Source organism: Conger conger, chromosome 1, assembly GCF_963514075.1.
Source record: "Conger conger chromosome 1, fConCon1.1, whole genome shotgun sequence".
Classification (NCBI taxonomy): Eukaryota; Metazoa; Chordata; class Actinopteri; order Anguilliformes; family Congridae; genus Conger; species Conger conger.
Genome location: NC_083760.1, coordinates 73,938,098 through 73,954,260, shown reverse-complemented (window position 1 = coordinate 73,954,260; position 16,163 = coordinate 73,938,098). Strand labels below are relative to the sequence as shown.

Genomic DNA, 16,163 nt, shown 5'->3' with positions numbered 1-16,163 from the left:
TTGGCCACATGTTCTATTATCCATAAGCTAACCCATGTTTAAGGCTCCATCGACATGCAGTAGTTTTCAAAGGGTCTTTGATAGATTTGCATATAACAAAATGTATACTGTGGAACACATTATTTTGCATGCTGGACATTCTGACATTGCATGCCAAGCTTCACATAAGAACTTTGGTCCTGAAGGAATGTGGTATATTTTGGTCACCACATTCCTATAGGACTATATGCATATTAATATACAGCAAAAACAAGAAGGATATTCCTTATTGTAACAATGGACTGTCGGAAGCAGGAAATAAAAATGGTGTATTTGGGCCAGTTTAGATGAAAGGTAGGGTTTCAAAATAAATTAATGCCTAAGGAGGAAGGATATACAGTAAATGGAAGTTGGCAACCAACCCCCCTGCCCCCCTCCTTTTTTTAAATCTAAAAAATGTGTGCATGGCTTCAATGTATCCACTTGGGGCAGTCTATTTCAGCCTGATTGAATGAACACAATTCTTTAGTATTCAGTCAAGTAATTTAAAAACTGGTGGGTCTGTTTTATGCAATTGTTCTTTCTCACGGTGATGAAAATGATTGCGTAAAGGTCACATATTCACTGTCATCAGGAATGGAAAGGCTTCAAGTGAGAGAGAACACTTGGAAAGCCTTCAACTACTTTGTGTTTTTGTTACATTTGAAGAAAGATTGCTTGCTTTGATTAAACAAATCTACAATCAAGTTACTTTCTTTCCTGTAATTAATTTTAAATAAAAATAAAATAAAATAAAATGTTTAAAAATAAAGAGATAAAGTGATGAAAATTAAACCTTGGGGGTTTGACCTTTTTGTTGTCCTGCTCTGGTAAATCCAGCTTAGTCATTATACAGCAATAACACAGCAGTGACTGTAATTAGCATTGAAATGGGAGACTGCCTTGTTCTATAATATTTTTACAGTATCGATATTATCTGTAAGCATAAACAATAAAACAATCCATATGGTTCTGAAGTGCATCAGTTTGTACCGAAGAGTGTGTTTGGAGGTTGTACTCTAGGACCCTGAGGGCATCTGCTGGTCTGGCATCAGCCTCCTTCCTCTCTGCTGAGTGTGTTGTTGTGGTTGTGGGAGAACAGGGCTGCTCAGGTGAGCCCAGCCAATCGGGACCAACCATAGCAGGTCTCAGTGAAATGTGGTAAAACCTGTAGGGACAGAAAGGCTGAGTTCACTGACAGATATAGAAACACACGCACGGAATCACTGACGTGGAGGAGGGCCACTGCAAAGGACCTGTTCACCGGGAGTGAAAACTAGAGACCATTACCTTTATGCGTTTCCCTACTCTGGAACCTGTTTCAGTCTTGCTGCTGTAGTGAAGCCCATGGGATCTTACACGGAACGCAGGGACCAGTACGTGCTCAATAGGTAAGTCCATCAAACAACAAGAGTTTTTCATTTGAAATTATACAGCAACATTTTATTACAGGTTTTCTGTTGTTGGGCTATATGTTGGTTTTGAAACATGAAAAGTCATTTTTGAGGGCCCAATCACTGCTTGCTTTCAGCATCTGGAGGACATGGATTTTGGAAAACAAACATTGACTTTAATATGATGATTTGTCAGAGTTGTTAAGCTCAGAGTTGTATCTTGTGACAAAGTCACACAGTTCTTTTCTTCAAAAGCCACTGAATAGAGAAGTGAGAAATCACAGCCTGCTATTGTGTAAGTGGATCAGTACAGAGGGGGGACCTGGTCGTTAAAGGAAGTGTTGGTTTAACTGACTTCCTGAGCTCAAATTTAACGTTAACACTGCGCAAGTCAGAATTCATCTAGTCACTACCTGTTTAATTTCACTTCACATTTCTACATCAATTCTCCTACCCACAAACAAAATGAATACAATGATTTAAAAGGAATCAAACATATATCGGCCAAGTGTAATAATTAAAGCTGACAATGCATGGGTCGACTGATCAACTGTATTTCTGATCAACTGTGGGGCAGCAAGTTGACTTTTTGCTGTTCATTTATTTAGCTAATGTAGTAGAATCAAGCATAATGTTGTGAACTCCGATAGGACTACAGCAGCAAGGATCAGCATTTTTCAGTTTCCTACATTAAAGGGCTTTTGAGAACAACACATTTGGCAATGGTGACACGTCTTCAATTACATTGTTGGCAGCAAAATTTTTCTCAAAGCACTAAATGGCATCCAGCACTTGGCACTTTGTTTGGTTTCTGACCAAACAACTCATCCACATGCTGGACCATAACAACACAGAACTAAAACAATGGTTCTCCACCTATGGACAGCAGACGTGTCCATCGCACAATGTGACATCTGTGACCTCCCATCATTCCTCTGTCACTCAGTGTCACTCCATGACTGCGTGTCCACTTTCTCATACTGTGACCTGTGCCTTTGTGTCTGAGTCTCCATCCTGGATCTGAACACGATGGGACTTTCACTTCACATTCCACTGGCATCCAAGATCAGTGCTGTTTGATGAGTGGCTGGCTGACTAGATGCTCATTAGTAAGGTCCTATGATCATAGTACTCCTCTATTGCCAATAATGACTTAGGTGGAGGTAAGAAGAGAGATTTCAGCACACTGCTGCCATCACAAGATCTTATTACCGCTGGATAGAGGGCAATGTACTGTATACATTCCTTGTTAGGCTAAAATGGGAGCCTCACAACAATAGACGTACTGTCCCTTTTCCTTTTTTTTGGTGCAAATTTCACCCTTACAGACAGGCATCTGGATCAGGCCCCAGATGTCATATTACCCAGAACAGGTGCAGGTGCTGTAGTGTGTAAATACATGTACTCACTTCTGCTGGAGTGAACACAACCGAATGAGCCCAGATACAACACAGGCAGTATGCTTTCTGTGTTGTAGTATGTGCACTTGTGCTTCTGATTAGACTGGTGATTTAATCTCTGAACCAGGGATTACCATGCTCAATATTCCTTAAAACGTTGCTCCACCAGGACCAGTTTTTGTAAAAGGTTTTGAAAATGAGGACTCTGGATGGCTGTAGCGAACATGCTGATTTTCAATAATGAAACACATTTGGCAGAATTATAAGATTATACAAATTTTCAGAAGGATCCAAATGCACAGAAGCTGGAAAAATGTTCATTCCACTTTCAGGGTAAGGCTCTTTACAGAAGTGCCTCATCATGGTATAATGACGTACTATACATACTTTCAGCACCTGATTTGAGACCTGTTTGGAGGCGTTATGCTGACAGGAATAGAGTATCGGCATCTAAAAAGTGTGGGAGTGCCAGAGAAATGACTGAACAAAACCAAACTAGATTTTCAGGTGCCGAGTTCCAGTTCACACATAAGAATGCACTGATGATTGTATGACTGTCATGATTTAGAAGACAAAGACAGTCATATTTTCTATTATTTGTACATGAAAAGCATGAACAAACCGGCAACTGGTACAATCAAAGAAATACAGAAATAGCTACAACCAAATAGGTGGATTTATTTTAACAAAAGGGACATACCTGCATTGGGAAAGCAGAAAGAACAGACCAGCTGTAGGCTACATCCTATGACACTTCCTCCTCTCAGCCTCACAGCCACACCCAGTCTTTAACAATACAGAATACTGCCCCCAGAATGCACTCAAACTGTCACATGAACACCCCTTCTTCAGTTCCCTACTTAGTTACCTCTATTCCCTGAAGTTGAGCACTACTCCTGTCTTAGAGTAGATATATTCAATAAGATAATATAATATAATGTACAGAAGCTTTGTTAACCACTCATAAAATGTACTTGATCTTGGGTGCACTGTAGAGTGTAAGGTACAACTTTTCCTTGAGTCTGAAAAAAAAAAGGTGCTCTAAGTTACTAAAAGCATTTTTAGTCATTTATACCACTGTAAACTGTAAACCACTGGACAGGCAAATTATTGTGGAGGTATGTGTATGCTTATAATGAGTTTGGTATCAAAGTGTCTGTACACTCAATGACTTTGCCGTCTTACATGAAATATATTAACTTTACCATATGCAAATATCCTTAAATTAACTTTAAGTTGCAATTCAATGGTGTTTCTTTTTAAAAACAATATTAGGCAGTTTTGTAGCAATGAGAAGCTGAGACTTGTCTTATTGTTTTGCACAATGTGCCGCCACTGAGCTCATTGATGAAATAAAAGAGCCCAGTTCTTTCTTCACAATGTGGTTAATGCATGAGCTGGTATAAACCCTGCCTCCAGGCTACATGCAATGTAGCCGGTTCATTACACAAGAAAATCTGAGAATCGCTGAACTATACAGGGGGCGGGGGCCTTTCAAGAGAAACCTCTTCTCTTGCTGCTCGCTAGATGCTTTTGCCTACTTATGTGATTCATTTTACACTCGAACAGTACTCCATTTGCTTAATGATCATGTGGGATGTTTGAATGGAAAATCGTTTATATTGAAATAAATTAATTATTTGTTAGTATAATTCCCTCCTTTATAAACAGCAGTGGTAAAACATACTGTAGTAGAAGTTACATGACTGCGATCAGGTATGTGCAAAGATTGAACATTTCCAATTTTACAATAATTTACTTACAAATGCACATGCTTACGTACGTAGGTTGTTATTATTAGGCTACTATGTTGTATAAATACAGGCGGGTCAATGAAACCCCTGGGTGCGTCCCTGGCTACACTATTCATTTGGGCGTTTTGGAGAGGCCACCTCACCTTTCAGGTGTAGCGAATATTGTTGTAACAGGAGATGGAGTCATCTCATTGGCTGCGTTATTGCTGTGTCTGACTCTCCGTGAGTGCTAACATCCGTCGAGCTAGTTAAAAATAAAAGAAAATATGTCTGATACGCTGTAGAGCATTATACCACCAACACTACAGGTAACGTAACATACATGTTTAGCAAATTGTTTTAATCGTTCTGTGGGTGAATCTTTAACTTTGCGGAACGAAACGATGTGTTGCTTTGTTTGCTTCCCAGCGCACGGAACCAGAGAATACTTCATTTGGTAGAACTGTACAAGAACACAAGGACTGGAAGTAGACCTGTGGTTGAAGCCCATTCATAGGCTCACTGCGTACATGCTACTCAAATGTATGAAAAACTTTCGTGGGCTTCAGCACATGATGTTGTATCACGGGTGAAATTACTATTAATTAGCCTGTGGGAACACAGATAGGCTATGTAATGGACAGTGGGCCACTCATGTTTATTATTATATAACTCTAACGGGCTGTTTTCGTGGAATTATAAACGGATATGTTCACGACGTTATTTAGATGCCTACACGAGTAACTTTAAAGTAGCACGTGGGACCATACATTGCACTATTTACTATAAGGTAATTTGGAATCCATTGATCTAATTTTACAATTAGCTACACAGATAACAACACACTTAAATATAGGGAATTCTGAATTTTTGTTGATCAACATGATGAAGCTAAAATAAACATTCACAGTGTTGCCAAATAACATGTTTTTAAATTATTTTAACATGTTAAGAATTTAAAAAACTGAAGCCAGCTATGCCAAGGAACACCCTGATACAGTAGGCCTGCCTGACTGAATCGATAAGCCTGGAGTATTTCAAGGCTGCCTACGGTGTTTCCAGTGTGGAGTTGATTTCGAGTGCATTTGGCTCACAGTTGTATCAGCTTCACTGCTGCTCCACCTCCAGGTGTTTAGCCAGTAGGGTTCCCTTTTAAGTGCTTGCCTCTGCTGATTGTCCTGAGTCTGTTGGCTGTTTTGTCTTTCAAGCCGAGGTGGTGGAGGTAATAATGGCAGACAGAGGACATGCACAGAACAGCAGAATAGGCTCATGCTAATTGGTTCCCACTCTGTACTGGGTGTATGTGTTTTGTAGAAACAACTTGCAAGAGAAACATAAGAGGGCTATAAAAGAGAAGGCTGTAAATGCTAGGCTCAAATATGTAAAATAACTGCCATGAAGTTTGTGGACACCACACTGCTGTAAGTACATCTCTGCTGTCTTTACAGCTCTTTAAAACGAGTGTGATGTGTATGGTGAAATGCACAGCATTGTGTCTTATTGAGTCTTATTGAAGCACTTGTGCTATTGGGTTCTGTTGACAGTGACCAATAATGAGTCAGGTAGGGTGACCCCACCCACAGGAGTGACCTGTTGCTGTGTCTTAATGAAGCCCAGGGTTTTTTTGCATAGTGGTCTGTGAGTAGGTGTGGGTGCCTAGGTTTATGGTAACCACATTAAGATTACATTTCATTCAGTGGTTCTGGGATTGCACCCTCTCCTCTGAGCTCTAACCCACCCGTGTTTCTCCCAGGGGCCCAGACGGCACGAAACCTAACTTTCAGGACATGGAGCTGAGAGAGGAGTGGCAGGATGAAGAGTTTCCCAGGTCAGGGCCTACTTCTGGCCACATCATGCACAACAGCCCATTTTACAATGCACTTTCACTCCAGCGAGTGATCTCAAGTCCTTCAGTAAAATCAGTTTCATGAAAAGCATCATGTAAAGTAGAGGGCTCTTTTTGCATAAAGAGGCAAGATCACACTCTCTTTGGTTTTAGTTAAGCTTTTTTTTTTTTTTTTACTGAGCAGACATATCTTTTTTTTAATGTGTATTTGTCAGTGTGTGAGCCTGAATATTAAACTAAGCAGCAAGGAGGTATCCTCTGTAAAATATTGTCGATGTGTAACTGAAAGAAATTTTTTCACTGATGACTGATAATCGTCTCTTTTTAGACCACTACCGGAAGATTCTCATGGCCCAGAGGATGAGCTGGAGACTTCTGCAGCTGATAGAGGCAGACCTGGTAACTCGATTTTCTGAAATAACATAAAACACAGACATAAAGTATTTTATGACCGAATGAATAGTGCCATGTATAGTGCCATTAAGGTTTTAGTGACCAATTAGATGTTAAATGTCAGGTAAAATGTCATGTTTGGGTTGGCAATGTTGGTTTGTACTTCCCCCTATTATAATGGAGGAAAATGTATCTGAAAGCTCATCTGAAATAGTACCTGTCTCATGCAAAAACCTTCAGCAAAAATGGATTTTTTGCACAGCACTGACAGTAAGGGCATTTGTTGAATGGATAGAGATGAAAGATGAGTGTTGTGGTGAAGAAATGGCTCTGTTGTGGGTGTTGGCAGTCCCTCCCAGCAGCCTGGCACTCTCTGGAGGCCAGCCCAGGAAGAAACGCCTGCTGGCCCCCACGCTGAGCCTGGGCCTGGACCAGAGTGACTCGGTGATCTCAGACGAGTTTGCGGCCGCCGCCCTGTCCACCTCTCCTGAGGACGACACGGAGCTGGACATAAACCTGGAGGCCCTGGAGACGCCCTCCGACAGCGAGTCGTGCAACTTCCCCGACAGCGCGCACGAACTGGAGTGGGAGGGTAATGGAGGCTCATGGGAAATATTTTAGAAATGTGGTTGCCAGGATTATTTGTTTGTGTTAATGACCCTTTCTTCAAGAGGCTATTGCTGTAGTCTATCCGTGTGCCTCTGCTGTCCTGATAAATGATAAAAGGTCCAGTCTTTGTGTGGTGAGGCTCTAAGTGTTGAATTGGTGCTTATGTGCCTGGGGCTCTTCCTCCCTCTGGCAGATGACCTGCCTCGAATGGGCCGGGAGGAGGAAGGGAAGGTCAGCACGCCTGTGACCGACCAGGTGGAGATGGACCTGGACCAGGTGGACGGGGAGGGCCGGAAGTGGCGGCGGTTCCGGATCGCTGGGCAGGAGCTCAACGTCAACATGAGTGTCCTGGAGCCATACCTCCAGGTGCTGTCCCATGGCGGTGAGTTTGGCATGGACATTATACAGACCAGGAGGGTTTGGGTCAGAATTAAACATTGCCCTACTATATAAAAGCATTTTAGGATATGGATGATCTTTTGGAAACAATGAATTGCATTTAGTGGTACTATTATTCTTGACATTAGTTTTTACTACCATTAACCATTCTCCAGTCATTAGCAGAGCAAATATGTAACTTTCCACTCAATGCTCACAAAGTGTGGCGTAGACATTAGGGAACTGGGATTTTACTAATGATGCTGTGGTTGGCACACAACCAAGGCACCAGAACATCATCTACAACTGGTAATACTGCATCTCTGAATCTACATCTACCACTACTACTGCTGCTATTACTAGTACTCCTACGTATTGTTATGATTGCTAAGAAAGAATAGAGAAGGGAGGGGAAGGGACTCATACTGCATACAGTACTGTGAAAAAGTCTTAGGCACATCTAAAAAAACAAATCTATAAAGCAGAGATGCTTTAATAATGAAAAAAATGAAATTAACAGATCCTAAATATCGAAGAAAAAAAAAAAAAGTACTATAAATAACATTTATATTTCTTGTGACCACGCTTTCCCTTCAAAATTGCATCAGTTCTCTTAGCAGCTTGTAGGCTGTTGAAACCACGGTTCTTCTGCAGACTTCAGCTGTCTCACTCACAGTGGTCTGTTACTTAATACATTACTTTGTTTAACAAAATACAAAACAATTCTTGGTAACATGACATTTTTTGGAAAATGAATGTTGGAAATATGAAATTTGCTCTTTTCTACTGTGACGCTAAAAAAACGAAACGATAACATCGAGGACTAAATTTATATGCCTGAGAATTTTGGCACAGTACTATATAAAAGTGGTGGAATGATCATTTAGGCCTCCTGCTTTACAGCAGGTCCTGTCACCTGGTTGTCATCTTTAAATCTTTAAAAGATTGGATTATATAACTCTTTATCCTTATCCACAACATATCTCATTCATTCCAGGTTACTATGGGGACGGCATGAACGCCATCATTGTGTTTTCCTCCTGTTACCTCCCAGATAACTCCACTGAGAACTATGCGTATGTCATGGACAATCTCTTCAGGTAGTGTATCTGCAACCAGGCATTCATCACCGTTATCATAGTGTGATAATAACAATATAAATTTGTTTGGCAGTCAATAGAAGCATTTAAAGATGTATTTCTGGTTTCGGAATCATTTCCCCACTAAATTCAAGAAATGGTTACTACAATTTTGTGTATATGCAGCACATTGTTTAACTAACATTAGTTACTGTAGAACCTTCCGGGCACAATGTGAGCTCTTTGTGTGGATGCTGGGCACAGGTACATTGTGGGGACCCTGGACCTGATGGTGGCGGAGAACTACATCATGGTGTACCTTTGCGGCATGGCCCCTCGAAGCAAGATGCCTCCCATTAAGTGGCTACGCGAGTGCTACCTCACTGTGAACAGGAGGTGAGGTGTGATTCTGTACGATCCTCAAGTGCTGCATGCATGATTCATGTAGAACCTGACCGAGTACTACATGAATCTGCATATCCCCTACACCAATGGCTTTGTTTTTTGGAGTTGGCACTTTCTATTTGTTTTATATCACTACAGTTGAAATTAAGTGAAAGAGTCAGGAACTTGGAAACTAGAGTAAAGCCAATGGTGTGATTAGTGTTGTCCACCCCGGTCTGCATGCATATCCAAGCAGTCTTTAAAAGCACCTCAACTTATGTTATCGCTGGAGCGTTTTGGTGCACACTGGTATTCTGATTCTCTGTGATGTCCTCTCCTTCTCTCTCTGCCTCCATGCATTTTGAAGAATATTGAGGCTTTTTTTTTTGTTTTTGTTTTTTGGAAAGTGCACTGGAATTCAGAAAGTTATATAGTTTGGCTGTACGCATTTTCTGTGTAGAAAATGTTACATGGGATTCCGTATTTTTACTTTAGTTGATGTCCTTCTATATTAAGTTTGATAAAGTCTATTACATTTGTTTTTTAATAACCAGGAGCTTTTCTTTTTGTGATCAAATCTTTTTAAAATATATATATTTTTAATCCGGAGATATTTTTAGTGTATTTACAGGTTCTTAAACAAGGCAACAGGCATCTCACTAGCCAAAATAAATGTCATACCTGTCCTTCTTTATATGAAAATTACATTTTTCTATTCTTGGTCAAATAAACGATTTGACACACAGCTGCATGTATCTATACATACTAAGATGGGTCAGTTATAATGTGTGAAGCTGGCTCGACAGTGTATTCTGAGAAATGAAAAAAGGCAAGAAGGAATTTAGACTTCAGTTTCAACTGTTTTTGGCATTTTTCAAACTGAAGTGCCTGTTCATGGGTAAAGGAGTATAACAACATACTGTCATCTAAGTGTGACATTCTTTAGGTGCAGTTTCACAGTAGGCCACCAAAGGGCGCACAAGTCCTCGCATTAATCCTTTCCACGTTCCTCTCATATGGGTGTCTGGTTTGAATGGGAGTGCCAGTGAGACGAGGGACTGATGCTTGGCAGTTTCTCCCTCTCAGCCCCCAGTATGAAATATGACAGGAATGCTGTGATAATTCATTGCCTGTTGCTGCTGCTATCAGAAGGGAACTGTTCCCATTTAACATTCCTCAGATTACCCACTAACTCCAGACTGTAGACTCCAGCATTACAGGGTGTGTGTGCGTTCACCCTATACATATATAGGCTTAGGCAGAGCTCTGGCTCTTTGTGAGAATCTATAACATCCGGAAACCAGTGATACAAACTCTCTACTAACCTGTATCATGGTGCAGTACCTTGGGTGGGTTTCTGACTGTTCATTAGGGTTGTCAAAAGTTGAGGCTTTGAGCATCAAAATGGCATTGTGTTGTACTGCATACTTCAGTTCATGTAATTGCCCTGCAGTCAGGTCTTATCGCTGTAACGGCATGTTTGCATATTCCTTATAAAGGCTGCTCAGCCCAAGCTCATTGTACATGCCTTTCAGTGCTGACCACCACAACACATAACCCTTTCATAACACCATCTCTCAAGACCATTATAGGCTTGACCTTATGTGTCCCATCAAATAGACAATGAATGCTTTTCCTTTTATATTTTCAGTAAATTAGGTTAGTGATATAACGATAAGTGAGATGCTGGAATGTGGATAAAGGATAAAATAATATTTTGTATTTCAAAACAACCATCCACATGATGTCGTCTGAAAATGAATTTTCTATAGTTTTTGCCCTCAAATGATCTGTACTTGTTTGACCTGTTGGTCACTACTGGCAACAAGAATACGAGGCTCCACCAGCTTTTTAAGTGTGATGTCATACTCGACTGCTGTGGGAAAGTTGTCTCTGCCTTTTTGAGACTGAATACAAACAGGCCCATGACATTTTTGAGGCCAATCAAGGCAGCAGTGACAACATGGTCTTTAGATGTTGCCTCATAAACCCAGAGAACTGAATGCAAGTGTTGCTTGAAATAATTTGTTATATGTGTTTAATGCTCCACAACCAAGGACTCTAAACTCCCACTTGTGTCTTCTCCAATGTTTATTGTTAATCCAATGTTTCAGTTGAAATGGCCTTAGCACAAGTTTGACTCTGCTGATGTGGAATAGACACCAGGTGGGGTTATGCCATCTCATCTCAGCCCCCTTCCAGCCGTCTGCTTTTGATTTGAGGCATCTGGCGGCCTCACCTCCATGTTTTGCCCCTTCCGTTCTGTTTGTGCGAATAATGATTACAATCCAGTCACTTGTTTCCCATGGTGAAATCCAAGGGCGTGGGTGTCCAGGGCAGGCCAGACAGTGGTACTTCTGATGCGTCATTGAACGCACCGCGTTGAGTCACTGTTCTGTTAATGTTCTCTGCCAGAGAGAGGTGTGCTCGGTATGTCAACTCCACTGAACTGAGAACAGCCTTTTCTTTGCCTAATTCCCATAATCCTTGCTGCCAGCCCTATCGGTTGAACCTCCACTGCACAGCACATCCCCCTATTATTGCCTTTTCAATAAGAATCATTTATTAGTGCTGTTCCATGGTCTCAGTCTTAGACAAGCCCCCAGGGCTTTCTCATAATCCAATAACGATGTTGCAGATTAATGTTGCTACCATCCAGAGTGGTTTCATTAGTACAAATCATCCTGCTTCATGTGATTCACAGGTCTGGAACTTCACTCAGCTGGGTTCCTGGTTGAGTAACGTTGCCCATAAATACTTACATTTGAGTGAGGAATAACTTCAGATGACCTGGTATTTGTGTGCCCTTCTTTCATGCTTGTCCTATCCAGGTTGAAGAAGGATCTGAAAGGAATGTTTGTTGTTCACCCTACCTGGTATATCAAAGCGCTGATCACCATCGTCAAGCCTTTCATAAGGTGTGTACCTGGTACCAGAAAACACAACACAGAATGGTCTGCTAAACAGTAGGATAGGCTAGGGAGATGTGAATGAATCTTTGTACTAATGACCTTGAGGCTTCTTGCTGGCATGCTAACTAAATAAAGTTCTAAAGAGCTACCAGCCTTGTCTGACTGGAAGAAAAGCTGTCGTGTGTTTATAAGAGTATGTGAGAAATATGTTTTTATCAAATATTCTACAGCTCAGAATCTAGGCTGACAACTAATGTCTGACAACAAGCGCTTTTCAATGTGGAAAATGCCATGAAATATGCCTGTATTAAATTTCCATGACTGGCAGGATATTACAGAAACTTTCTCAATATCTTATCATATTGGACTATTATACATTACACTGTTCACGTGTAATGGTTTCATAAAATTTAAATAAGATTAAAAATAGAATCATCGTAAAGATCATTCAAATGACAATATAGATATGACGGTTGTGTGTAATTGGCGAGCCCACCTGTGTCTTGCAGTGTGAAGTTCAGCCGGAAGGTGCGCTTCATTAACAGCCTGCTGGAACTCCAGCAGTTCATCCCAATGGAGCATGTGCAGATCCCGGACTGCATCCGACAGTGAGTCACTCAGCTGCCTGGGATATGCATGAGAGAGTAGTTTCCAAATGTACAAGACGAATAAAGCAATGTTTTAACTGAGTTGGAAGAAGCAGGGGAAGCACCCTCTGTACTTCACATTTTCCTATGCTGTGACAGCACATTATGTTTGATGTGTTTATATATATAAATAAAAATAAACTCCAAAGTGGGAAGTGGAGGCAGTGACACTAATGGTAAAAAGGGTAATGGCTGCCACACACTCTACTTTTACAATCATCAGACGTACAGAAATTCTTCAAAACTGGGTGTGGGAAAAGGTGCTCTCAAGAAAATACAAATTGTTAGAAATGGCTTATCCCTGGAAGATTTCCAAAGACGGGCATAATCCACTGGCAGAAAACGCAACCCTCCTCCAGGCACCTTATCCCTGAGTTGAATCCGTATCACGTTTTCAAAAATGTGTTTTGCATGCATTTACCTGTCAAGTGACTACCCTAAAGCAAAGTCATTGTTTGCACTCTGTTTTACAGGTTTGACAAGACGACGAATAGGTGAATCGTCCTCATTATCTCCCTGTAATTCATGTACATAAGGACCAGAGAGTTGGGAAGAAGTCTGGGCGAGGCTGGGAAATCAAGTGCAAGCATCCAGGCTGGCAGAGGGGGGTCACTGTTTCACGGCACCAATGGCTGCGTTGTACAGTATAGGCAGGTTAAATAGTGGCTTAAGGGACAGTGTGTGATTACACTTACCAGTTATTTGGTGCAAGGGAGGTCTGTTCAGGTATATTACATAATGATGCCACTCAATACCACAAGATAACCCAGGCAAACCCTATTCATGGGTATTAGCTAGCCCTGGTTATCAATCTATGATAGTGTTGATCAAGGGTCTCAACACTGTCAGGAAGTTCAGTACTGGTAATACACATATTTTCATGAACATTGGGAAAGAAAAGTTTTGTCCGAACAGGCTCTAATAATGCAATGCTTTTCCAGTCACGGGCTGATTGGCATTTCATAACGAGCTCGTTCTCACAGCACAACACACACCTCATCGTCAAACATCACAGAACAGAACAGACCCCCCCCCCCCTCCCCATGAGGAGGAATTGCATGACATCAGCACTGTTACATAACTTCAGCCAGATTTATGGGTGTGATATCACTGCTAAAATCAATGGGCATGCCTAATTACTGGTTGAGTGAGCATTGTGAGCTATTATTGGGCAAAAGGACTGTTATAAGGCAAACTGTCTCAAACAAAAACACTATTTATTCTGGCACTAACTCTGCAAGTGTCATGACTACCTTGCCTTTGTGATTTAATTCATGCTTGGATTTATTTTGTTTGTATTGTCTTCTTCAAAAAAATACATTGTATCATATTTTGACTTTAAAACATGTTTTATTATTAAAAAACTTGTATATGAAATTCATGGCATATCACTATGTGCACTTAGGGAGCAGCCTGGAAAACTGGGGGTAATGAAATCCTATTGTAAACTTAGCAACAAATGCATAAAGAACTCATGTTCTGTTCTGTCCACCTCTGTAAGCAAAAGCTTTTTTATTGCTCCATGTGAGTGCAAATATTTATACAAGGTTAACATTCAAAGTTATTACAGACTGAAAAACCTTGAGGCTGATTTTCCAAGTTATGTGTGGTATTTTTTTTAAAGAGTACTGCTCATACACTGGGAGGGTACTTAGCACATACCTGTTTCCACTGAAAGATAACTGCACGTATAATACGGGGTTGCAGTTTGGTGGGTGCATTGATGTTTGACTTGAGAGAAGGCCTCTGAATCTCGGAACTTTCAGGAAATGGACTTTGACAGGGAAGGGAAATGAGGTAGCATTATTGGGGAAATAGAGGAGAGTTATTTGGCTTTGACCCATAAACAGGAACTGAAGAAATGTTTATTAAGATTGTACATAATTTCCAGTACCTTTTAACCCTTTATATTCAACAACCTCATTCTGTAAACCACACAAATCAAGGACCAAAAATTACATTGTTGTATGAACTACAGTGAATTATGTGTTACTGTATTTCCAGGCTTTACTATAATCATTTCTCAAGTTTAAAACCTAAATTATATGTTATTACATAAGAACACAATTATAGTGGTTTTCTAAGTGGTAATATTACTTTACCAAAAACCTTTCGCTGTTTTGTTCAAGCATGCATGTTGTTTATAAAGCTTGCCAAGTGCTGTTCACTCTCCCTTGGATTCCCGATTGAACAAACTCTTTTTCGTACCGTTCCCCATGTGGAACTCTATTACTCCACATTGCACATCCATGCATGTGTTGATTTAAATTCCAAGATATCTTCAGCGAGTGATCCAATTCATCATTTTACTGCAAACCTTTAAATTAATTTGCACGCATTGATTACAAAGCTGATACTGTGTATGAGCTACACCCTTTGAAATAATCCATATTCAAATTAAATCCAATTTAAAGTTATATTGCCTGTTGGAATACAGTAATCATTCAAAGAACCAGTAAATCCCTATTTTACATTTTAGAGTGGGCCTTTCATGTTCATCACTGATACAAATCTGTTGCATTTGAATATGTTAGACTGAGGGGTTTAAGAGCTTGAGCAAGCAGAGGCCTTTTGGTCAGATGCTGCTGTGAGTGATTTATGCAAATATGAGTTTATTTCTGTTTCGCTGCCCACTGGGATAGATGGTGTTAGAGACAGTGTGGCTCTGTGCTTTCTATGATGATTTAAAGGAACCTGGCACAATTGTATGGATAAATAAATATTAGGAAAAGTGTTGGGGTGCCATAGACTAGAGTGCTGCTAAATATTATTGAGGTGTGAGAGGCATTGCATGTGTTTGGTGCATCCACCAGAAATGACATTTTATCCATCCATCCATCCATTATCTTAACCCGCTTATCCTGAACAGGGTCGCAGGGGGGCTGGAGCCTATCCCAGCATACATTGGGCAAAAGGCAGGAATACACCCTGGACAGGTTGCCAGTCCATCACAGGGCACACACCATTCACTCACAGACTCATACCTATGGGCAATTTAGACTCTCCAAGCCTAACCTGCATGTCTTTGGACTGTGGGAGGAAACCGGAGTACCCGGAGGAAACCCACGCAGACACAGAGAGGCCCCGGCTGACAGGGATTCGAACCCAGGACCTCCTTGCTGTGAGGTGGCAGTGCTACCCACTGCAATGACATTTTATATAATGTATATATTATTTTTAGATTTAAATTGCTCATCTAATAATGAAATATACTCATAAAAGTAGCCCTGTTCTCTGAAGTTCTGTACAGCGCATGCTCCTCTGAGTAAGTTGTTCTGGCAGTGGTATTGTACATTGTTGAACAAAGGAAACTACATGTTGTCGGTGCCTTAATCCTAATAAAACCCTTCCTTACGGACATCGGGTAACA

General features: G+C 40.8%; 1 protein-coding gene across 3 annotated transcripts; it reads left to right on the top strand.

Moving 5' to 3' along the window:
* Window positions 1-1,086: 1,086 nt before the first annotated feature.
* Window positions 1,087-14,170, top strand: bnipl (BCL2 interacting protein like). Of its 3 annotated transcripts, XM_061232492.1 has the most exons (11): window positions 4,669-4,874; window positions 4,975-5,088; window positions 6,299-6,373; window positions 6,720-6,790; window positions 7,134-7,376; window positions 7,587-7,775; window positions 8,769-8,871; window positions 9,115-9,246; window positions 12,066-12,152; window positions 12,656-12,754; window positions 13,267-14,170. In XM_061232492.1, coding segments are annotated over exons 2-11 (1,026 nt in total). In that variant the 5' UTR covers window positions 4,669-4,874; window positions 4,975-5,086; the 3' UTR covers window positions 13,292-14,170. The 3 variants fall into 3 exon arrangements, with proteins under 3 accessions (XP_061088468.1, XP_061088476.1, XP_061088481.1); XM_061232484.1 differs by lacking the exons at window positions 4,669-4,874; window positions 4,975-5,088 and adding an exon at window positions 1,087-1,409; XM_061232497.1 differs by lacking the exon at window positions 4,975-5,088.
* The last annotated feature ends 1,993 nt before the right edge of the window (window positions 14,171-16,163 follow it).

What these genes read in the sequence shown, in the direction of transcription:
- bnipl (XM_061232484.1), top strand. Translation starts at nt 1,366, where the DNA reads ATGGGATCTTACACGGAACGCAGGGACCAGTACGTGCTCAATAG. An exon ending in CCAGGTGCTGTCCCATGGCG is followed by an intron (nt 7,776 to 8,768) that starts GTGAGTTTGGCA and finishes CATTCATTCCAG; the next exon opens with GTTACTATGGGGACGGCATG. An exon ending in GTCATGGACAATCTCTTCAG is followed by an intron (nt 8,872 to 9,114) that starts GTAGTGTATCTG and finishes TGCTGGGCACAG; the next exon opens with GTACATTGTGGGGACCCTGG.